This window comes from Rhyacophila brunnea, unplaced genomic scaffold (genome assembly GCF_057557595.1).
Source record: "Rhyacophila brunnea isolate RB1 unplaced genomic scaffold, BYU_Rbru_1.0 scaffold_5, whole genome shotgun sequence".
NCBI lineage: Eukaryota > Metazoa > Arthropoda > Insecta > Trichoptera > Rhyacophilidae > Rhyacophila > Rhyacophila brunnea.
The window spans coordinates 1131337-1158053 of record NW_028233170.1 but is presented as its reverse complement, the minus strand read 5'-3'; the positions used below and the strand labels follow the sequence as shown (position 1 = coordinate 1158053).

At 33.4% G+C, this 26717-nt stretch overlaps 1 protein-coding gene across 1 annotated transcript in view; it reads left to right on the top strand.

Annotated features, from left to right (window-relative positions):
• Positions 1–16313: 16313 nt before the first annotated feature.
• LOC147065874 (inactive dipeptidyl peptidase 10) overlaps positions 16314–26717 on the top strand; it is a 97059-nt gene continuing 86655 nt past the window's right edge. The window contains exon 1 of the mRNA XM_085955574.1: positions 16314–16421. Coding sequence (XP_085811700.1) covers positions 16314–16421 — 108 coding nt within the window. The remainder of the gene's footprint in view (positions 16422–26717) is intronic.

Here is a 26717-nt window from a genome sequence, read left to right as displayed (position 1 = left end):
ATAAAAGAACATTACCTATAGGTATATTTTAAATCAAAATCAATTCGATATATTCAAAGTAAGGTATCTGATTAGTAGGTATTATTGACAATCAATAATTTTATTAGTGACTAAGTACTTGCAGTTTTAATTCTTTAAGTAATTATGTTTAAAAAAACATTCTAGACATAACTTGCTAAAACCATGTACTTAACAGTTTTTCTGACAGTTAAATCCTAACCATCTAGAAAGTGTTGTGGTTTAAGTTATTTTTTGGCAGAAAATGTACTTATTAGTTAAATAACTATGCAATTTAAACATATTATCTTATTACAAAGGGGTAGGTATACATATGATGGTTGTCAATAAATGACTCCAATTAATGCATTTTCTAATATTGACCTGCCTGATTTTGATAATTATTTGCCGTATCAGTTTTATCATTTATAATTAAGAAAAATAGTTTATAAAGATTTTTTTAAATCAGTTGAGAATGTCCAAGATGTTGATAAACTTCTCATCACCATCATTAGGGGCGCGACAACCCGGTGTGGGTCCTGGCCTCCTCCAACAGCTCCCTCCACCTGTCCCTATCCAGTGTAGCTGCTTTCCAATTTGGTACCCCCAGAATACGGCAGTCACTAGCAGCTCCATCCAACCAGCGAATCTTTGGCCTCCCTCTTCTTCTACGTCCTATCGGATTGCTGGACATCACTCTCTTTGCCGGTTCATTGTCATTCATACGGTGCACATGACCTTGCCATCGCAGTCTCCCAATCTTCATTGATTGAACTGCGCTGCAATCTTCGTACAGCCCGTAGAGCTCAGCATTATATGTTCTCCTCCAATTGGTGCCATCCCTGATCGGTCCATATATACGGCGGAGAATTTTTCTTTCAAAGATGTTCAGGGATCGTTCATTTCTCAGAGTTAATGTCCAGGTTTCCGATGCGTAGGTGAGCACTGGCTTTACAAGTGTCTTGTAAAGAATGCTTTTAGTTCGGCGGAGATACTATGCGGGACTTAAAATGTCTTAACAGGCCAAAGTAGCATTTATTCGCAGACATGATTCTCTTGTTGATTTCTTCTGTAATATCATTATGTCGAGTTACAAGAGATCCAAGGTATATGAAACTGTCGACCGTATCAAACTTGTATGCACCAATATCTAACTTTGGTGCGACTTCTCGTGGTGTGACATAGACAGGCATGTATTTAGTTTTTGCCTCGTTTGTTCGTAAACCCATTCTTTTGGCAGAGGCTTCTAGTACTGTGAATGCCTTTTTCAGTGCCAATTCTGATATTGCAGTGATGTCGATATCATCGGCATACGCCAGCAGCTGCACAAGCTTAGTTAAATATCGTGCCGCTGCCACGGGCATCAATTTTTGCATCCCGTATCGTCTTTTCTAGCGCAATATTGAAAAGAAGGCATGCCAGAGCGTCACTTTGCCTGAGGCCATTCAGTGATATAAATGGCTCAGATATTTTTGCTTGAAGCGTCACCCGGCTCTGTACTGGTGTCATTGTTATCTCAACAAGTTTAATTATTTTCGTCGGAATTTCAAATTATTTCATTGCTTCGTATAACCGGTATCGATTAATGCTATCATAAGCTGCCTTAAAATCGATGAACAGGTGATACGTGTTAATATTGAATTCAGTGGTCTTTTCTAGAATCTGCCTTAGAGTGAATATTTGAGTAACACATGATCTCCCTCGTCGAAAGCCTCTTTGGTAGTGCCCGAGTATTCCTTCTACAATGGGTTCCAGCCGCTGGAATATCAGAATGGACAACAGTTTATATGCAGAGTTAAGAAGTGTCACCCCTCTGTAGTTACTACGTTCTAGTTGGTCTCCTTTCTTGTGCAGGGGACAAATCAGCCCATCCTTCCACTCCTCTGGCATCTTTTTTGAAGTCCATACTTGGTGGATGCAAATGTTTGAGCAGGCTTTCTCCCCCACGTTTTATTAATTCACTCTGTAGGTTATCTATTCCAGGCAATTTGTTTGTTTTTAACCTTGTCATGGCACCTTTTACCTCATTTAATGTCGGTGGTTCTTCGTTATCATCCATGCCACATTGTACTATATAAACTGCTCCTGATCATTATTAAATTGTGTGGAATAATTTATAATATAACAATATGTAAGAAGGTTTATTGTAATTCATTTTAAATGATACTATGTATGGCCATGCCATTAATAATTCATAATATTTAGTCATAGTGTTCAGTTACTTCCATAATTCGCTATTTTGAGTAATTGCAAAAAACCGTAAAGCAAATTTAGTAATTTAGTACCTACTGCAATTAACACAATACTTTATGTTTGCAAATATATTAGTGAATAATCACAAATAACTAAAACATATTAAGTATATAAATTACATAATAATTGTGTCGATATTCGACAACTCCATAATTCAAGTGGATTTGTTCAAGAATATAACAAAATCGGTAAAACTACCCTTAATTTTAGCCGAAACAACATTTAGAAAACGATTCTGTAGAGCGTCTCACTGCCTTTAAATCTAGATGGGTAGGGGGTCCGACAAAGATCCTGGCCTGGGGCCCCGTATCAAGATGTAGGTGCCATGTTAATTATTATAGATTATTCATTTATCAAGGTTAAAAAGTTGACATACTTAACTGTAATTATTTTAATTATCTCAACGACCTAGACAACTATATCTCGATCAGGTAAAGAATTTGTTCAAATACCTAAATAAATCAGTACAAAAATACAAGCTGAATATAATGACTTTAGGTCGCCAGAAAGACAAAGACGGATGGGTATGGTAAAGAAAAAAAGCACCTCAAGGCTTTAGTCCCAGGTATCCTTCATAAATAGTGAATTATGATAAATCTAATATTCGGCAAACTATTAACGTTATCCGGTGACAGTACTTATCAAATTATTTCTGATAGATTATTCAAAACATTGTCACAGAAATGTTAAAGGCTGACTGTTTGAATAATAACCATTTATATTTGACGGGAAATAGCTGTGTAATCATTATTGTTATGTTCATGATTGTTTATGACAGAATATAAGATATAAATTGCAATACACAATAGAGACTGCTACACTAACCAAAACATTAGGTTTTACGCGTCACCATTTGAAGCCTGAAATTGCCTAAAGGGCTAAAAACAAAAAGCCCTCACAGTCCGGGACTCCAATTTGAATAACAAAACAAAATTAAATAGGAAAAAGACAATGGCGGGCCTGGGGAACAATTGAGGCACAATTGGGGCAGGAGATTGGAGTATTAGCAGCGACATCTCCAATGAAATATATTGCGCCCGTTCTGAGAAAGATAAATGTCTTTCGCTTGAAGTGGAATGCAAATAAAACACGTCATTTGTATTTTTTTCTCTGGCGTTTTTATTATACTCGTTCAAATATCCGAAATTTTCATATTTTATGAAGCTTTAGTGTCTTAAATTTCTCTAACTTCTTTTCGTTCTGGCATATAACTTTTTACGAGAATTTGTTGTTTATCTACTCTTAGCCTTATTTTTCTGCTAATTTAACAACAGTCTTGCGATTAATAAAAAAATCGTTTATCATTTTCTCTTGATGGACCATATGACATCCATAGATTTTTTTACGATCTTTGCTAAATGCCTAACCTACAGGCGGAAACACATATATATATATATATACTTATAATGTCTAAATAAATATATGCACGCTTAGCTATTGGACGATTGCCACAGAAAGCAATTACACGGTCGACAATTTTTAAATGACTTAATTCGAATGCATTTTTGCAGTTTTAGTTGGATCCACTAAATGGAGACCACTACACTGTTCAGTTAATTAACTCTAGCCAGGATTAAGGCTGTAGCAATTATTACATTATTACACATCCAAAGTATTTTGTCCTTAGAGGGCCAGACACAGAAAATATCTTTATTTTGGTGTGGTTGAATTTTGTTGTAAGAAATTAATGATTCAAATTTTATATAGTTATTCAGACCCTCTTTTCAATTCTCTTTAACAATACTTTAAAATTTTGCCTAGCTCTTCCGTCTTCCCTAATGTTTGAGCACACTCCTCGTCCATTCACGCGTCCTCATATTGCAGATCCACTATGTGCTGTTCAAAGTTAGAGAATTGTACCACTTTTTGTGCAATGTCCTCTTGAATATCATAATATTAATCTTATATTCGAATGAATTTAAGTTTTGTACTATTCCATTTGAGTCACTTTTGGTGACCCGTATTTCACCTTTCGGCATCTTCAGGCACTGTGTACACTCACCAAGAGGCAAATAAACACTGACCAAGTTTAAAAAAGGCTTGATATAAAATGTTTTGTATTAAGACAATTTTTACCACAAAAAGTATCGTATATTTCTAAAAGAACTCGCGTTGATAACAAAATGTACATATTATATTAACACGCCTCTTCTCTATATTCTAGCCTAAGCGGAGTAGGTAGGTATACATAATATTATATACTTCTATAGAGTGGATATTTTTTTGACTGGCTTGTATTATGACGAATAGTTATTAACTATTTACTCAAACTTTTGGATAATTACTATAGATTAAACATACATGGCAAAGACAATACGCGAATTTGCCAAACACTAGATTCAATGTCATCATAGCAATCTCTGATCTTCGTCAATTCATACTTTTCCTGCTTTACGTTCAAAATAGGCACAACAAGTTTATAAAAATAAGCGTGCAAGTTTATATTTGTTATTTGAATTTTTAAATTCAATAAAATAAATGCATATATTTTAACGAATGACCAAATTGATATCGAAAGTTTAAAATTGTACTCACGTATTTACATTTAAGTTAATGATATGTGTCCATCTTTTGATATTGAAAAATGAATATTGTACATACGTAATATTGAGATCGTAAATCATTTTTTATTGTTATGTGTTTCAAAGTGTTTCAAAATAAAAATAAAATATTTAAAAACATTTTTATTGTTGCTACTTTCAAACTATAATAAACATTTTTTTTAATTTAAAATTATTATAGGTACTTACTTAATGGAGTTCTACCACGTAAACGCCAATTTAATATTAAAAATCTTTCTAAATAATATTATTCATAACATTTAAATATCAAAAATAAAAAAATACTTTGCTCTTCGTTCAGTTTTATTAAATTTTACAAGCAAAGTTTTCTCTCCAAATGAACATGAGAACTGCATAAAATCACAAAGCTCTCATGGACCGTACAGGGTAATAATTTCATTCCGTCCGGTACCATTTAAATGAATGTTGCCAGGCACGACCTGTTAATTGAATTTCACAGTTCAACGACGGCCAGTGTTGCCAGCGCCTGTCTGAAATATTCATTCCAGTTCCACACCCAACCAGAACAGCTGTTCGATCTGACAACTTTTACAAGCGTTTGATATATGGCCGATATCAATCGGACACATTGAATTTTATCGTTACAGTCGAAAATGGCATTTTTAGCAATTCAGTTTTTGCGCACATCCCCGCCTTCGTGAATTAATTATACACCGAATTCCAGTCGACATAGATTTTTCATTATAATTTTCATCTCTACCAAGTCTAGCTTTGTCAGTATAAAAAAGTATACTTGATAAAATTAATATGTCCAGCATTTTGTTTTCTATCAAATAAAGACCGTAATGTGATGTAATAAAGTTTCCTAAACACCTTAAATGGATATAAGTAGGACATAATTGCTGGACACATATTCCGCTGGATTAAGGGCGGACGTGCTCAGCGTGGGTCAAAATGGAGCTTTTATTCTATTTTCTAAGCATGATCCTGGACACTCCTTAAACGTTGTAGATAATCTATTTATATAATTTTGAAGCCTTATTATCCTTTATATTTATTTTAAACATTTGATGACTGCATAAAGTATTTTTATTACATAAAATAGTATTCTTTTAAACCTCTCGTTCTAATGTTTTAGAATATAGTCATATTTCAGTACATAACTATGCAGTGGTGTTAATATTTTTTACATTTATTAATTTTTAAACGCATTTATAATTTATGACGAGATAATTTTAGTAAAATATTTACGATAAAAAATTATATTGATAATCTACTATAATATAATAAGTACCTATATTAATTTAAGTGTCAAACACTAATACATCTAATTGTGCATACTTTTTCATCCATAATTTTTTGTTTTCGTTGAATTAATAATACATATTATTACACATGTTGTTTGTCTGTTTTTTTAAATTCATTAATCCCTGCTTAACCAAGCCATAATATATAATAATTACAAGATAAAAAGAACTTTTTATATACCACGTTTTAAATTTCCTGTTGAATCGTATAAACTTGACAATTTCATGTATTAATAAATATTTTATTTTTGTACTTGAAATACTGAATAAATATAGAATACTGAAATGTCATTTTGACATTTCATATTGATTTCCATATTAACGCATGTATATATTAATAATTTAGTTACTAGGACCCCCTTAGCAACCAATAATAGTGTTTTACTTTTTACGATTTTTTTTCCGAAATAACTTTCGTTTACAAAACAGAATTAGCTGAAAATGAATTCAATTCTGCTCAAAGATGGCTAAAAGTAATAAAAAAATGCATTGTAATCGTGTTCTGATATATTCTAAATGTTTCAAATGTCTAGCTAGTCGGGAAGTTAGTTAAAAATCTTCAATCGTCCAATACAAATATTTAACAAATTTGCAGTGGACAAACAAGAATACGAGCTAATAAAAACGTGGTAAAAATATACGCAACCCCCGATAGCAAGAGAAGACCTGGACGGCCGAAATTGAGATGGCTGCACTGTGCCACGAAAGATTTAAAAATGCTCGGTCAAAGCAATTGGAGAGTGACGGCGCTGGATCGTCCAGGATGGAGGAAGTTTTTGAAGGAGGCCAAAATCTACCAAGGGTTGTACTGCCATTTATGATGAAAATGATAATATAGAGAAATATTATTCTATCTATAAAATATTCCAAAGTATGTATGATTTAATGACATAATTATGGATATATTATAGATAGACGAATATTTTTTGACTATTATCTATACGGCTTGGTTTTTAGAGGGTTTAATTGAATTTTAAAAACTAACCAACAAAATCTGTAAATTGTAGACTTAGTTCAATGAAAAAAAAATACGTATAATAGACAAAGTTTAGTATGCACTATTTATATCGGATCTTAACAGCCTACCTCCATCCTTTCGCAACTGATATATACGTATGACGTAATATGATTTTCAAAACTTGCAGACAAAAGCTCAGTATTGTAAGCGCTACTTGCTAAGTAATAATATGAAAAATTGGATTTACCGGTTCAGTGAAAAGTTACACAACAGAAAAGTGAAGGTTGATTTTCTCACCAAAGGATTACGCCGGCGGCGGCATAATTCCGGCTTCGGTTATTATCATAAACACGCTGCAATATTTTGCCACAATCTAATTATAATATTTTCTCGAGGCTGAAGAAGATTAGTACAAAAACCTCGACTTTTGAACGAAGCCTTTGGCTGGAATATTGCCAATATCTACCGTAAATTCTTATATATAGTGTTGTCATAAATTGTCACGCAGTAACATATTATATTCGGATGATTTTCTCTTTCGAATTTTTATTTATCTGCTGTTCAGAATAGAAAGTTAAATAATGTAATGCTGGAAACCATTACTGTGTCAATGGTTATTTAAAACAGTATTATCAAGTATAATCATACTAAGTATATCAGTGCATCTATTCTATACACAAGACTGCTATCGGCGACAATAAGTTAGTTATAATTGTCACAATAAGTGCTATGTTTTAACAGCACCTCTCTTGGATGGGCTAAATTTTTTTTAAACACCACAACAGACCGCGAAGCCCAATAATAGTGGTAAAACTCCCAGGCTTGAGGAATTTACATATTAGATTATGTAAATATAATTTGACCACCCAGGAATCGAACCCAGAACTCCGGGATGGAAGGCCAGCGTCTTACGCATTGCACAACGAGAGCCGCCTAAAGAGACGGGCAGACGGCTAACTTGTTGTAACAATTATAATATCTCAATACAAACATATAATAAACTACCCTCTATAACCGCCGATAGCGGCTGATAGTAGTCTTGTGTATAGAATAGATCGTCAGATGAATGCAGAACTATTCTAACTTACATTTGAAATTTTTGAGGAAAAACAACTTACTGAATTTATTTATTATCGTTATGGATAAATGGGTGCATCATATTTTAGTAGGATTATTGATGAAAAAAATGGTACAAAGACTTGTCCATATAAATAATAAATAACTGAAGTAGGCTGTTTCAAAAAACTCTTCTGCAAAATATTTCAAATGTGAGTTAGAATAGTTCTGCATTCAGCTGAAGAGATGCTCAGCAGTGATTTCCCTAGGTAAAGTGCCGCCCTTAAGCTGGCTTTGAATGCCGTCCTCTTTCATTTTTAATTTCGAATTGTCTGAAAATTTGTTAAGTACCTATTTATTCTACTTAACAGATAAATACACGAAAAAAATCTTTAAATTATCATACACATACCATCCACTGAGAATTAGCGCATTTCCATGAAACTTACTTTTAAAAAGTGGTTGTTTTAAGTATTTCAAGGTCTGGAGGTTTACAGGAACCCTCGTGAAAGTCTATAGTGCCTATGCGATAAACCGCCATTACAATATGTATTATAATACAACAATATTATAGATGTCTGATCTTAAGCTGTTGGTTGTGAGACATAACATCTATCAATTTTATGCAGAAGGTTGCGTCGCGTGAGTTATATTATTATATGTTCGGGGCACAATAGAAATAAAACACAGTGATGTTTTTTCTTGGGTTTATATTATAGCACTACATTTTAGATTACAGATATTTCGTGCACGGCATTAAAGAATAGTGAGACATTCGTATTGATGTTATTTTACGTAAGATTTGCATTATGATTTTAATTGAATTTGGATATTCACTGAGTTTCGCGTGAATATTTGACTGTACATTAAATTTCTAGACCGAAAATGCAACTAATTTGTTAACTCTCATTTCCGCTTAGTATTATTTTCTGTACTATAAAAATGACCATAGATAATAATACATCGGTTGTAGAGTTGGGTAAACCTCTACAGGAGTCTGCCTATTTTTTTTTTTAAGAAATTTTTTGAGAGTAAAGTTGTGGGTGAAATTACATTTCGATTATTGCAGAGACATCTGTGAAACATTTTGTAAATTTGGCAGTTGAAATTAGTATACAATATATTAATAATACAATATGACAATTGATATTAGCCTAAATAATTATTCTATATACAAATAGATAGATGAAAAAAATTTAGAAAAGGGTTTTTTTGTATGAAAATTTTTGTTATTTAATTTACGTAGCACGTTTGGTTTGGATTGCACTGATTGGAATGGTTTTCACTGATTGACTTTTCACTTCTTTTTGGTTTTCACTTGTTTGGATTTTCACTTTGTTTTGCGTGTTGTTGTTAGGCGATTTTTATGACATTTCAGATGTTTTGATGGGTGAATTTCATGTTGATGATGAGTGATCGCTATGTAGATGATGCTGAAAGCTGATTGTTTGTGACCTATTTGTTGCGTTAGGCTTATCCAGTGTGGATCCATACTAATGCGTGCTAGGGGGATTGTATCCACAGCCGAGGGCGTTTGTTGCTTGCTTGCTGGCAAAAACGATCTATCACGAGGGAATGGTGTTCGACTGCCCGTCTTGGTCCGGGATATCAGTGGCTCAGCTGCCCGAGCCCAGGACGAGGGAACGGTGTTCGCTGCCCGTGAGTGAATTTGCTGTTCTCACTCATACAGTAAGTCAGTTACGTACAAGTGAGAGTGTCTACATAGTACATGGGAATCGTTCCGCAGATCTAGAGGGGTTGCTGGTTATATAGGCTACCGGGTGAGTTGGGACTTACCTAATAAAGCTTGTGTGCAATATGGGTTGGTGATCTAGGCTACCTAGTGAGTTTGGACTTATCTTGAGAGAGAGTTGCTACGTGAGTATCTACATATTGTGCATGTACTGCAGGTGGGTTGCAAGGTCTTTGTTTGGTTTGTTCTACATGTTAATGATGATGATGATGATGTATGAAACATTCGGAGGTAGTGAAAATAATTCGCTTTTATCTGCGGCCTCCTTTTGTATGTAGTTATCGTGCATTTATATTCTTATGAATGTTTTTATGCCTGCATCATAAAACTTCCAGTAATTCGATTTATGCAATGTATTTATTATGCATATTTGATTAGGAGCTCAATAGTTTCTCAAAAAAATTAAACATTTAATAAGAATACATTTCATTAAGTGTTATTCTTTCATACTATTATAACCACTCTTTCCAGCTCAGCCTTCGTCACTGTAGTCAAAATACCGCCTGATCCGGTAGTCGTGGGCAGCAAGTTTTAATCCCGCGTCTGATATTTTAGCGTTTTTCACGTGTGTTTGGAACCAAAGCATTGCACCCAATACATTGATCGAATTACTAATAATAAGTTTTCATTTTTTTTTTAATAAACCTCTTCAGGAATCAAAAGACAATCATTGTAAGCATAAATATTACAATATTATGACGTTAACAACTTGACATAGCTTAGGTAATGAAAATAAGGAACACAGTGAAATATAATAAAAATACTAAAAAGGAGCAGTGTAATAAAGCAATAATAATATATACAAAATGATAAATTATAAGTACTTATAAATAATTACCTACACCGATGGGTCTGTTCTATAAAAAAGACGGCTATCGACTGTAGTTTATCATATGTATGTAGGAGGTTAATTTTTACAGTTATAGTTATATAATTGTTATAATGAGTATAGAATAGACCCACAAATGAGCTAAATATGATTTATAAAACAATTCTCACCTACATTTACCTCGAGACACACAGAATATATCGATATCTGAAGCGATTTGATCTAACACAGTTATTGACCATCCCAATTAATATTACCAATTAATAGCAGATTAGTTCCTGAAGAATAAAAAAATATACTTCAAATAGTTATCGGGGGGACACACCATTCAAAACAAGGAATAATGGCAAAATTTCAATTTTTTTAATGTTTTTTACCATGTCCGATCATATTAAGATCATATTATGGGCCTCCATAGAGTGGAGGGTTGTATTTACAGATTTCCAGGGTCTGGTTTATTTTTTCTTTTATCCTGTCATGCTCCAGCCCTACGCCCCAATGCATAGGGCAAGCATAAATTCGCGGCAATTCCCTCGGTAAATCGCACAACTCTCGCGTCTCCCGCCATGCCAGACCTGCGTAGATTGCTTTTGTAGTACCGCTTTAGGGTGAGGGAGATCCAGCCACGGCGACGGAACCCTTATGGCAAAAATTTCATATTCTTTTTCGGTGTGTGTTTAGACCCAAACTTTGGAACTATTAGGTTGAACAAGTGGCTAACATTCGTTTCTCGTAAAATCAAACATCTGTTAATAAAGCCTCCACTCCGTGAAGCCCCATATAATATTCGTGGGATCGAACTTGCTAAAAAAATTTAAGAATATCTCAAATACATTCTACCATTACAAATTACTACTCAAAAACAATAACACAATTAGGTAGGTAGCTCGTATGTTACCATAATTCATCACTCGCAGTTTGAGAAGCACTGGTTGGATTGCCACGATGGCATGCGACATTATACATTACACACCACGTTAATAAATTTTGTGCTCATGTTTTTCTGTCACATTTACATACATATGCTTGCCTTCAAGCGCTATTTATTTGAACTGATTTTATGTTTAACCATAGGCACGGGAATCTAATAAAAAAAAACATGAAATTAAGTTTTCCTTTACTGCAATGGAATATAATAACAAATGTCTGTATATATTATATTATCGATTATTATTTAACAGATTTTTGTGACTCTCCCTTATACGTCGTTCTCTATAGTATGCCGTATTAATTCTAGTAAGTATAGTAAAAAATAAAGAATTTAAACCAGTTAGCCTCCGGCAACCAATGACAATAAATTACTTGAACAATGAAAGCTTACTTCCTATATAAAGTTTTTTTTAGTCTCCTGATAATAATAATATATCATGTGGATAAAAAGACCATTTCGATATCGATAAATCATGCGTGAGAAATCGAGAAATTAGTGTCATTAAATCTCGATTGTCTCACAAGCGATACAGTCTGTATCCATCCCCCATAATTCCATCCCCCTCCGCGTTGCAGGCAGGCTTCGAATCTCAGCGATCCCACCCCGGAACACCCCGGTCGTTCAATCAGTTCCAAGTAATTAATTCTCTATTTGGGTCTCGTCCACACAGTGAAGCCTGTGCTATATCGTTAGCCACTTGAAACAATTGCCCTCAAAGCGGCACGATGATGGCTTAATTAGTTGGCGACCTCAATGAAAGTCTCAATCGAAATAATTGATGATGGCATCAACGAAAGATGCTGAAGTCAAGTCTTGTTTACGAGGCTCTGTCACATTTACAGTATTTTATATGTGAATGAAATGAATTGATATAGGTTTTCTTATATTTAAATGGACTACCATATATATGTAGGTATTCCACTTCAGCGGTGGATATGTGTTACAGACGAATGACGGTAGTAGTTGTTTGTGATGATGGAGGAGGCGAACATTAATTTACTATTATAAATTAAATAAGAACTCTGCCATTCTGGGCAGTGTAAGTTGACCTGTGTGTCCCTGATATCTATGTTAGAAATAGAGAGCATCAGTTGTTTATGTGCAGAACAAACCTGCCACTGGTAATGGTAATTGGGAGGGCAATAATTATGTTAAACCAAATTACTTCGGGTGTTGATATATTCCACTTGCGTCATGTGAGTTTAGGTGGACGCTATTTTATAAATTCTTAAAATAGGTTAAGCAAACTCGGTGTACTTCTTTGAACTTCTATATGAATAATTGTGTTTTCACTGCTTCTGTGTGTTTATAATATTATTATGTTATCTTTTTATATTTTCATTTTTATCGTTTTTATTACTTTTTTCTTTATAATTATGTTTCATTTCATGTTGTAAACGGCTTGACCTTATAAATTGTAATGTCCACAATATGTTAAAAAATAAATTGAATTGAACAATATAATAAATATAATGTCAATTTGAAGCGATGTGTTTTTAACGGGAACTTATAATCAAGTGACATGTCCAATTCATTCATAGGCTATCAATATATTATTTATAGCAATGAAGCAGTTCCGCAAGAATATTTATAAAATCACTAAGTTTCCGACGATGGGTACTAACAAACCACCCTTTGGCTGTGGACGAATACGTGGAGGAATAGAGAAAGAAAGAGGTGGACTATTTTTGGTGGGGGAAGGGGATTCATTAAGATGAACACTGGTTTGGTGAACTTACTTATTAACACAGTATAAATTATAAATATGAGTACAATATAATATTATGTTTGATTACACAGTGTGTGTAGGGGGAAAGTATTTAGTAAAGAACGCGTCTTCTTGGTTTAACAAGCAGGTCGGAACCATTGCCATTATATACGAGTCAGAACTGGATTCAAAACACTATTCAAAATTCAAATGATGGTGAATGAACTCTGTGATCACGGCGTAAGCGTAAACCAGAATATGTGACGAATCGGTTTTATTGTCGTCCAGACGGGTGCCGTCATAAAAAGAGGGTGCTAGTATGTATGCAAAAGTGTTAGTTAATTATTATGCATCAACTCTACTGACTTTAACATTCTAAATGGGCTCAAATTAATGAAGCAAAGCGAATAAGATAACATTAGAGCTTAGATTCCACGAAAATGATGCTAATAAACTGTTAATATTTGTGAACATGTAGACGCAAATAAATAAAAATAATAAAATTTCGTAGGCAATAAATTTACATACTATTAACGTTTTGGCTGTTTCCGTGATATAATATAAGCACAATATATAGTTTCTTTTCTTAAGTTTATAATATGAAGTCTGTTAGAGTAAGAGTATCCCGGTATAACTCAATTACTCATATTTTGACCGATATTCATAAAACTTGCACAACTTGGCTGCATAGTTGGTAGATAATATTTAAGAACGTTTGATCTCGAGATCTCGAAAGATTCGAAAGTTAAAGATAAAACTTATCGCAAATAACGCACTAGGTGATAAGGTGAGGTGTGGGTAGATACATGTACGCCTACATTCAACCGTTAGCGATCGCGTGAGGTTACTCAACCTCTTAAGTCGAGTGTGATACTAACATACGTGTCTAACTGGCTGGTTATTCACAGAGCGTTAGAGCGCAGCTCGGAGCAGGAGCACGGAGCAGTGAAAATTTGTAGTGCTCCACTGCTACAGATATTTTTTTATTATTATTATAGCTGAATGCAGATGAATTAAAGCGGCATTTCGAGTCGTATCCAGTATGCCCACTACCCAAGCGAGAGTTAAGAGGTTATTTTCAGTATGAAAATTAATTTTAATTGAGAAGAGGCAAATAATGAAAAACGATTTACTGTCGGAAATTTTGTTTAACATAATTAATAATGAAAATGACCAATAATGCCTTGTTTTAAAACTACTTATTTTTTACCATTTGTATACATATATCTAATACCTATTTTTTTACCCAGAGCGGAGCTGGAGCAAGTGTTTGATCCCGGAGCGGAGCAACTCGAAAAAGCTTCCGCTCCAACCCCCTGGTTATTCATAAATATAGAACGGCTAGGAAGAGGGGTGCGCGTATAGATTTGTATACCCATATATCGTTGTATATCTCAGTGATATGACAAAATTCAAATCAAAACAATCTATTTCCTCATTCTGTTTTTCAGGCGAACTAGGTCGTTGGCTATCACTAATCAAAATATTATTTATTATGATAATATTATACGCATATCTAATGGAAATGGAATAAAAACGATATTTGGAAAGAATTACATTTACAAAATATCTGTGGTTTTCATATGGGAATAAAATTAATTAAAAAAATATTTACGTCACATCGTGGTTCACAATATTCTTTGTACTATGTTTGCTCCTTGGTTGAAACCATGCAATTTCAGGTCTTCTTCAGTCTTCACAGTTCTTCTCAGAATTCCCGTTCAAAATTTATATTTAATACGAGGCATATAATAGTGTGTTTTTGTTATCACCCACTATCTTCATGAGCAACGTGTTTTCAACCCCTGTAAGAAGATTGAGTTATGGGTGAATAAAAATATTGGTAAATATATTACATGGGGGATAGGCGGTAGTCAGTGTGTAGTATTAGCTGTGAAATAATCATAGAAACATCCAGACCTGAAAAAATGATAAAGATACCTATATTTAGGCTTACCATACGTCCCAGTTTGACCGGGATTGTCCCGGCGTTTCGGCAGGTTTGGCATTTTGTCCCGGTTATTCCACGTATGAATGATTGTCAATGATAAATTATCATGATTAACCGTAGTAGCATATATTTATGATGAGATAGCGGGGAATGGTGCTAAAAAAGTTCATTCCAGCGAGAAGTACAGCTGGTACAATAAATAAATAAAATAATTGAAATTTCTGCTGCATCAGACTTGCATTCTTCTTTTGTAGGTACATACTTTTAATAATAAAACAATTTTTGGTGATTAACTTTGTTTCTTTACCATATACCTATCCCGTTTCTGTCCCGGTTTAGAGTTTCACAATTATGGTAAGCCTATCTATACTGCTCTCATAAGGAAAAGGGCAGCTTTTCACCAAAAATCACAAATTTAGTTAGTGTACAGTTAATGCTCTACGTGGAATTCTAAACCATTTGACATAAAGTCAAAAGCGGTATAAAATTTATTTCAGTATAATAATCGATATTTTTTATGTTTTTTTCACAAAAACGGTAGTTATTCTAAACAAAAAGACATTACAACGAGTTTTCTAAGCAAAAACACAGCATCGATTGAAAATATACTGGCTTTTGCTAATACCATATATCAAATTAACGATCCATATTATTTAAAAAAAATATTAAGAAAAGTTGAAAAAACGTTAATGTCTCATTATCTCAAAATGTGACTTTGGCAAATAGCTGCCTTTTTGCTTATGGGGACAGTATATTGTAACCTCACTGTGAATTGAGCCAAAAATACCTGGTATAAAAAGCCATTGCCTTACGAATTACACTATGAGGTTTGCTGATCAAGTTATTACGACAATATCAATCGTTGTCTGATTTTACAATTTTCCCCTCTTTTAAAAGGCTTCTGAGCGTCATCAAATACGTATAATATGGTATTAATAGGATTGTGTTTTTCTTGTTTCAGTCGTGGGTTCGGCGGTGGAGGCGTCTTCGCGGGCTCGGGCGGTAGCTTGGGGGGCGGTGGAGGCGGCGGGGGGAGCCAGGGGGGCTTATGCACGCCGCCGGCCAGGCTGACCGCTCGGGCGGCGGCGGGGGCGGCTCCTGGAGGCTGCCCCCCGACGAGACCTTGCAGGTTGCTGACCCCAAGTCCAAGGAAGACGTAAGGATAAAACTCTTTCCACTAGTTTTAGATATAAATCTTGACCAACTTTCAGAAATATGTGAGTACAAGATTACAGATCCCATATTTATAATTAAATGCGTTGTGTTGTAAGGTCTACTATAAGATCTACCATCGTAAATTGGCATTTCAGCGGGGGCGCTAGTCTCACATTAAGAATGTTGCCATACTTAACTAAAAAAAATGGTAATTTATAAAAAAATATTAGTAATTTGTACCTGTATATTGAATTAAAGCGCGTTACTCTTTTTTATATAAGCTGGAAAAGTCATAAATTGGAAAATATGTAGTAATATTGTGCTAAAATGTTAGTTTAGTCTCTAAAATAAATATAATGAAAAAGCGAAAAAAAACATCATAAATTGTCAGGTGTTCGAATTTAGAACTAAGCTCATCTCAGTATAAAAAGTGTGAAATTATATGTCAAATCTTAGCATGTGGCGCCCTTACTCAGCGGACAACTTATGCTGGTGGATCTATAGTTACATACAATTAAATAAATTATTAAATATTCTCACCCCTTGTCGCGGAGATAAATAATTGATACCCACTTCAGTGGGAGTATTGGATTGTATTTTTATTAAATACGACAACATATTGTTAAGTAATCGTAAAATCCAGGGAATTCAGAAATAATGGAAACTGAAATACCTAACGGGTGTGGAGTAATAGGTAACCGATCTCGAGTGTGGAAGAATATGTAATGGATTTAAACACGTATCAAAAATACGCTTTTCCTTCATTCTGACAACTGCTCTAGGTTTATGCACTGACGCTCATTCAATATTGATGAATGAGATATTTGAAGGTTACAACATACACTATTACAACACGTGTGTGGTTTATTTTCGTAGGACACACACACACATTCAAAACCCTGCGTTAAAATGTAGTGTATTTGGGGTATGGCCTATCGGAATTTTATTTATTAATCTGTTGTATGGTAAAATCATTAATAAATCGTCATATTATTATAATAGTCACTACGGTAGTATCGACTTATCGTCGTTGAGCTGTTAAAAGCTCCGATGTGACAAAATTTAAAATTGACAGGAGATAGATAATTGCTATATAATCAATTTTTGCATCCTCTGAATGAATTGATTCGTCTACCTACATAAAAGATTGTAAAGGCCTAGAGCACGATGTAGAACTATACTAATTCCCTAAGATACGCGCTAATCTCTAGGCTTCGCACATTGAAAATCGTCTCGACTGGGATAACACTCATAAATCAAAACTAAGCGCAACATGCAACTTTCTTATGTGCGTACAGCAAGGCCGTGTAAGGACAGTGACGTCACTCGGGAAACTAAAATGAATGCCGAAGTGCGACATTACGGGTATAAATAGTTGCACGTAGAGATTGCAATACAGAATGAAAATATCAATACCGGTTTTTCGGTATTTCTTATTCAATACCGGTATTAATACCGGTATTTCTTAAACATTTAAAAAAACAGAAATAGGTGGTTATCAATAAATATAGCTATTAAAATCTTTTTACAACTTTATTTAGTAAAAACCTAAATAGGTACCTACATTTATTATGTTAACATTTAAAAATATATATTGATCGTAATTATAGAACTAGCGATTTTTTACAAATAATTTGAATACTTATATTAATAGTTTTAACCAAATGCCTCAAAAGTTCATCAAGTGCCAATAAGTCCGACTGCAGGAAAAGCTTCTTAAATGCAACACTTATAGAAATAATAATTAAACATTTTTGTCACGGATGTTTTTTACAAAATAATATTTTGATAATTCATCGCGACAATTATTTATATAAATATATTTGATGAAATTTGTTTTATTACTTTTTCACCTCTGTTGGATTCATTCAATATACTTGCATTTTATCACCACATAACTTATAGATCATTTTCAAAAACGTAAACGAGTGTGCTTTCTTAATACCGAAAATTCCGGTATATTAGATTTTTAAAACTGGTATTTCGGTATTGATAAATACTGGAATACCGGTATTGCAATTCCTAGTTGCATGTATCTCCAAATGTTTTTTTCAAACTAAAATGTTTTATTCCAGCAGTGTGCGAAGGTCTATAAGATAAGTTACACGTATGTTTTGTGAATAACGATAACGTCACATCGACGTATTCGACACGTTGAATTTGAGACGAGTTTTGATGTGAGATCCGGCTTAAGAGGCCATTATCGGCAATTTAGATTGCATCGCTTACAAAATCCATTCTTAATAATACATCATAATATTATAGCAGATAGTAATTTTACAGAAAAAAGCAGTGGTTCAAAATGAAACCATTAAAAATACGGCTAGTACATGCCTAAGTCAAGCTAAATTCTAAATTAACTACTCTGGATGGTTTTTAATGTCAAGGTCAGTCCAGATGTTCTGCATCGCGCTCCTAGTAATTATCGATTATTCTTACTTATTAAGCTCTAATGTAATTTTTGCGTAAATTTGAAGTATTACGGTTTTATTAAAATGAGACATGTTAAATCAGAAGTTTTTATAATTAATTTTATTAAAATTTTGTGGTAAGTATATTATATTATGAGGTGTAATATAAATACATAGAAAATATTTGCCGACAATTTTCCGCGTTAGTCTTCGGCATCGCAAAAACTAGAATAAAGGAATAAAGGGCCGCTGATTTATTTCTTTATACTTTAACTTATATCACTAAATAATTTATAGAATTATTTCTCGTTTTTATTTTATTTTGGCCAACAATAATAAATTCGTTGCCTAGGCAACGGAACAATTCGACTATCAAACTTGCGTTTGTATGAAGCTGACTGTTCGCATATTCGCGTTTGGTGTATGTGTGGGTCGCACTTTAACGTAACGGTGTGCGAGCCTACCTGCCATACCTACTTCTTAACACAGCTCGGATGCGACATTTTATTCAGCAAAAACAGTTGGTATCGCAAGCAACAAATTTCACTTGACACTCGGCAATACCAAAATTTTGCTTCAGCTCATATGCATGAGCTGCTTTTTTATTCATTTCAGCTAACCACGTGACCACACTGTTACGGTATGGCTTCGCCTGTGTGCACGGAAGAAAGTTGCAACATTGTGCCCAGTTTTTACTTTTGACTATCTCAGTCGAGACGATTTTCAGTGTACGGCGGGGCTTATTTTACATAAATTTTAGACGGAATGTAAAAATATAGGTTAATACACTACATAATGCATTATATTAAAATTATTTCAATAAAATTGTTTATATTGTACCTATACAATTAAAGAACCCTGTTTTTTTCACTCTTATAGGTACTTTGTATTATGTTCGTGCTCAAAGAATATGATATACAGACGTGCATGATTTAAAGAATCGTTTTTTTTTAATAGAAAAAGTTTTAATTTGATTAGTTTAACTTATTCTGTAATTCTCACGCGAGGACAACACTTTATTGTAGTAATAATATTTTTAATACAATGTACAATTTTATAATAATTTTATTCCTATTGTAATGTTTGTTAGTTACAACCTTGCAACAAAAAAATGCATCAGAAAAATCATAAATCATACCACTTAACGATTTAAAAATTAACTAAGTAATAATTTTACTTGCTAATAAGTCTGAAGAAATAATTTGATTCTAAATGTCAAATTACAGCTTGTAGTTAGAATGAATTAATGTTGCTATTTTATATTGGTATGTTTATCATCATTATCTTAACCATTATTGATCTACTGCTAGACGAAAGCTTCCTTTAACATAGCGACCAATGCATAAAATATAATATACGTTATTTAAAATGAACAAATCACGATCTCCGTGCATACCTATATGACATTTTACAGAAACAGTCAATGTCACTTTCCGTGATTGAAATTGTTGCCATTTGTTTAATTACATTTTTTTAATAAATCATAGTAAATATAAATCTAATACTTGTAAAATAATAATTAATATATATTTCAAATAATGTATTTCTACTTTATCAGTGTTTAATTATTGTAAATACACGCATCGTGGATAAAGTATTCTCACCGTGTTTTTTTATTTAATAATAAAAATGCAACACGCTCACCATATTCATTATTCATAAAATTCTCCATTGATTAATAGACTAAGACTAAATTAATACTTGCAAATTATTCATTACATTTTGTTTTGTGTTTTTCTAGATCACTGAACACTAACACAATCTTCCTTTATTCAAAATTATATTTAATAATTCTATTTTTTTTAAACGTAATTTAAAAGACAGTGACTGTCAGTTTTGTTTCAGTGTTTTGCCACCAGCGACATCAGATTGTTATAAGTTCTTTTTATCTGAAAATTAGCCAACTAAAGTACCTATAATAACTGGAGTTAAATAAGTACCATGGTGCATTGACACATAGTATTTTATTGCTACGTATTTTCTATTTAATTCTTTTTCGATTCCTGTAGGCTATGCCTAACATACATCTATCCATATCGTGCTATAATATTCTTAGTTCTTAACCTATTTTAAATTTAAGGTCCATATTTTACACTCATATATTAACACTGAGAGAATATATTGGTTAAACGCTTTACTCGTCGGGGTTACTGGAGGGTCACTCTTAAATATATTGTTATTCAGACGTCGAAGTTGACATTTCCGTATAAGTAGAAAATATATACTTAAATACTCTACCTACCAGAACTTTGTTTTTACCAAATATATTGTAATAGTTATTTGAATCAAACTCGAGCTGAACATGAAATGCATATGGATTCACAAATATTATTTTTCTTCTCGCTTCAGCGTTTCTGAAAGCTTTCGTATAGTCGTAATAAAATGCAATAAAAAGTATGCTTACAAACGTTTCAGAAATATTCTACTTGCCATTTGCAAATATATACATTGACCATGCCTTAAAAACATGTTGTACATACCCAACTTTTACTTTGTTCTCCTTTGTATCTTTGTCAACACATTTTTTTTTTTTAGAATTATTATTAACCATGTCCTTGCTTTTTCTTACAAGGTGGTTATTAGAATTTTGGACAATCACAAACACCCAGGGTTTGAAAAAAACACATAAATATTGTTTCCTCACCGGGAATCGAACCCAGAACTCTCGGGCGGAAGGCAAGCGCCTTACCCACTGCACCACGGGAGCCGCCTTTGTCAACACATTGTGACAGTGTCTGAAGTGTAGAATCGTTTGTTATGCTCTTTCATCATTTTAACATCGATTGTCAATGATTTTTCCAGTAGGAGTCAGTTAATTTTATGGTGAGACAACTGATTATCGGACATCTGTATGCCGTTATAGATTAACGAAATACCGTAAATATAGATAAAATATTCATATTTATGTTGTGACTTGAACCAACAAATAGACAATTAAGTCTTATGTAAGTTTACATAATTATAATAAAGTAAGACTTCAGTAAGTTGTTGCAAAGATTCATGTCGATGGTGTGTTTATTAACACGTTAATAAAATATTGCATAAAAGCGTAGTAATGTTTCACAATAATTCGTAAGAACGAATCAGTATTCCGCAATGTATACCAATAACTTTTGTGGTACAATATAGTACAGGGTTAGCGAACCTTTTTACGTACGCGTGCCAAAATTTCCCGTATATTATTTTTTGATTGTCTGACGTGCCGAAAAGTTTTTCAAATGAAAAAAATAATTATAAGAATTTTACTAAAAACGTTCAAAAATGTAATTAAATTCTTAAGTACCTATTACTGTATTACTTATTTTGATTCTTTATGCACAAATTAACGCCAGAACAGCTCCGATCAGATGAGGAATTCTCTCGCTACAGTAGTCTCAAGCATTGTAAAATGATTGTAAATCGATGTTCATGGCGCGGGTTTCCCCACCGCCTGGTGAGGTCAGTGCGATAATATGATGTGTGGCTCATAAAACTTTAAGACCTATCTATGCAATTTAAATTAAAAGTAATGCTTATTCTTGAAGGGTATCTGCCTGTTATTTGTATACAATGCGATGCGAGTATTTATTTTTTTCTCTTCAATATAAAACATTCGCGTGTCACAGGTTCGCCATCACTGAATAGTATATCCTCACAGGGGCCCGCTTATAATGTGGGGGCCATGATTGTCAGTATAGGTATATCAACAATATTATGTAAACTTATTTAAGTTTGTTCGATGTATTGTAGGTAGGTACTAATAGAAAAATCATTGAAATAAATTGTGCAATTTGCGTATTATCGCCTTATATTTAAATAGTATTGTACAATATTCATGCAGTTCAGTGCAGAATTGGAATCTGAAAGCACACTATTAACACAAGACTTTATAACAATCATAAATTTCGCGTTATTACTTTATATTAGATACGCTTATCTACTTGCTGGTTCAAGTCGTAATGTAAGTCTGCCAGTCGACCAGTTGGCTTAGGGTCTAGTCAGTAGCGTCAAATCTTCCTAGAGTCATCACCAACTGACTACAATGTATTTGAAAATTGCTATGAAATTCATGCGTTTTTAATTCACTGCTGTTGAACAATAAAATTGTGGAAAAGATATAATGTATTTAGTAAATTCGCATCTCCTAACGACGCCGGATAGAAGATGTTTTTTTTTCTGAAGTAAGTCAGTGGTTATTTTTCAAAACTGGACATGTCCACTATTCACTCTTCAGAGATAAATGAACTTTTCAAATAAAAACACAGAGCGAAAACATGCACGCGACAAAACCAAACTGTCAGATTGTATGACAACATACTTGGTCAGTCCCGCCATTTCTTATATTGAAAAATAGCTCAAAAAGTAGGTTGACATCAAGACTAAGGGACTATTTGAATGTCAACCTACTTTTTGAAGCTATTTTCAATATAAAATTGGTGTTTTATGGCTATTTTTGAAAGTCAACAAAGTGTGTATGAGGTTATAGAATGATATTCCGTTATTAACTCATTTTCAGCATATATGGGACATGTCCAGTTTTGAAAGTCAACCACTGAAGTATAGAAAGCAAACTATGAATCTTACACATCTAGTGTGCGTCCTTCAAAACCAGGCTTTTCTGACGTACTCCCTAGGTCGCTCCTTCTCAGCTTTGAACGGAGCATTTTGTTCTTAGCGTTACGATAAAGACATCGCTCGAAATGGACTGGAACGCACTAGACTCACTAGAGCACAAGCTCTTGTTCGTAAAATCCCAAAAATTATCGCTCCGTCTCGTAGAAAAATTAAATATTGCATTCCGGTTCGTGAATTATTAAAAAGCAATAAAATTAATTGAGATACATATTTTTTACAAAATCTGTCGGAATAAATAAAAATATTTATGACGCGACGTAAACCTTGATTTATATCTGCGACGCTGACAACATCATGTTGTAAACTTGCATACAGACAGTTAATCCGTTAAACCATCTGAGCTTGGCAAGAGTATTTCCATAATATAATACATTCAACTATTAGGTACATAAATATGCAAATATTTTCGGAAAATTATCATGCACTCCGGTTTGTAAAGTCTTCTATTTCGAGCGCTGGATATACGTGTACCAAATATTATGAAGATAAGGAGGTGGGTGGAGAGAGACCATTTGGTATTTTATCTGTCTTAATACCAATTAAAAGAAACTGCAGTTACTTTTAAAAGTTAAAATATAACTGGATCATACACATGACATATTGAGAGAACTATATAGAAACTAAAGTGAGAAGGTTATATCGTATGAAGTACGTACATATATTATTATGAACTAGTTAGGAAAATTGCATAACTAAGAAAATGTTCTTCTGCGAAAACCTCTTCTGACACTTTTTCTACATTATGAGCTAAAGTAAATTATACTTCTCATTTAGAAAAATATGAGGCTGTTCTACGCTCCGTAGTAGCTATAAGTTATTTTGGTTTATTGGTTCATCTTAAAGCTCTACTTTGGTAATGTGATCAGCTCAGAAAATCTTCATAGTACACCAATACATCCAAATCTCGATAGCTTCCACTTCCAGTCATTTGACGATTAATTCTTTCAACGTATCCCCTAATCATCCTCCTAACCTAGTGACTTGATTCCAGACGATATAGACGGAGGAATTAAACATTATTATAATAGTATTGGAAACTGAATATGATACTTAACTAAAAGTAAAATATAATTATTAGTACGTAGCATGGTTACTCGACTAGATTATATTCCACACACTTAGTTGTATAATAATATAAAATATATATCAGTAGAAAAGCGCCAGTATGTGAACCGTAGTGCATAAATCAAGAATGCCTGCCCTCTACCGCACTTAGAATATATTAACTGGAGTAATAAAGGAACAATAAAATGTTGATAACATTATTCTATTATGTGTGTTATTATTTTAATGATATATTCGCGTTAATAAAAAAGCTTTATTACCTGCCTGCATTCTTAGTAATACTGTACTACCCTCCATTTAAATGGCAGCTACGAGCCCACTTCTACGTTTTTATTAATTTTACTGAAGGCACATTATTAAGAGTTTTTTTCTACAATAATTTCAGTTTAATAATAACATACATATATCATTGTATTGTATGTTATAAAACATATATGTCATCAATACTGATCAATAAAGAGTACAGCTCTATCTTATCATCATAACGACTATTCAGAATTGGGCAGAAAGCCAGCACTTCCTCGACCGATTGTGCGTTTTTGTGATGGTTTTCGTTAAAATCACATATTCTGTTTTAATTTCCTGCTTTGGGAGTTTATTTTTTTATAAATGAATATATAATAAATAATACATAGGTATATCCATATTTATAAAAATAACTATTAAAACGATTTAATTCAAATGATAATACACTAAATTAAAGAATATTACATTTTAAAAATATATTTTTAATAAACCGTTTCTTTTATTCAACGAATAATTCACAAGATTTGAGAATATAACATTCCATAATGAATTGAACATACATAACCCGAAAACACCTCAGATATATATTACCCACTAGAAAAAATACGATACTCGACGGGATTTGAACCCGTATATCCATTGGTATCGCGCCAATATGCTTTAATCAATTAAGCTACGAGCCTCATACCTAATTGCAATAATTTAAACTAGTAGGTCCTAAATAAAATGCGTATCAAATTACATTATTATTGACTATCGGCTTTTGTGTTTTAAATCAAGTAATAATAATTACCTTAATTACTAACCGTTGTCCGGCTCTCGCTAATTATTTAGTTGTAACGTCTACTTGAACTTGCTAACATTTTTTAATAAACCATTTCTTTTATTCAACGAATTTTCACAAGATTTGAGAATGTAGTAGTTTTATTTAAACCACAACGATATCAACCAATAACTAGCTAACTATATATGCGTCCGACATACTGAAATTACACTTAATTCGTCTTAAATTGACGGCGTCCGTTGTTAGGATTGCTGATACTATATGCGATGCTGGTAGATAGAGGTATCTTGGAAATGTAGAGAATATTGTGGTCAGATCAAGGCCTGAACAAAAACGATGCACGAGTGCGAGTGAGAAAGTATTCGGCACTCTTATAATCTCTGCGATACGCGCTAGAGTAAGATAAAAGGTCTACATAATATCTGTGAGCTAGTTTCCAAAAGTATCGCCAGCAAATCGTGGTGAATCGCTTCACGCAGCGTCGATAACCTGCAAGCCCGTGTTGCTAAAATTGCTATTTTTTGTGTTCAACATAAAGTCAGTGGTAAATATTTTTAGTTAATTAAGTAGGAAAGATGGTTCTGTGTGTTGTATTAAAATATGGTAGCCGTACTGATAAGCAATAAGGTGGTATTACGTTTCATAGGTAAGTTGATACATGATAATTTATTTGTATATTATTATATATTTTAATATCAGTGACCTAGTATTTCTTTAAAATAACTTAAATTGTGGATATCTTTACCTAATGGTTGCATTTTGACCGCTTAAAAATACTATATAACGTTAAAAAATAGAAAATTATATTTTAATTCTGAGCGTCTAGTGCGAGCACTTTGGGCGAGCACTACCGAAATGGTTTAAGATCTCGAACATTTGTAGACGAATGCGTTTGCTCCCACAAACCAAACGCATGGCACGCAGCTTCATTTAGCAATGCAACGGGTGGCGTCTAGATGTATCTATAGTCTATGGGTCAGATCCTTTATCCGATGTTACGATTTTGATTATCCGTCCCAAAAGGCTTAGCGATGAATTTTTTCGGGCTATTCTTCAATATGTTTTATATTGTTCTGTCAAGATCGTACCTAAGCATATTTTGCCTCCATTAGTTTGCGAATTTTATATACGCCCAACTATCACAATCCTCGACTTTCTTTTAAATATTCTATTTAAT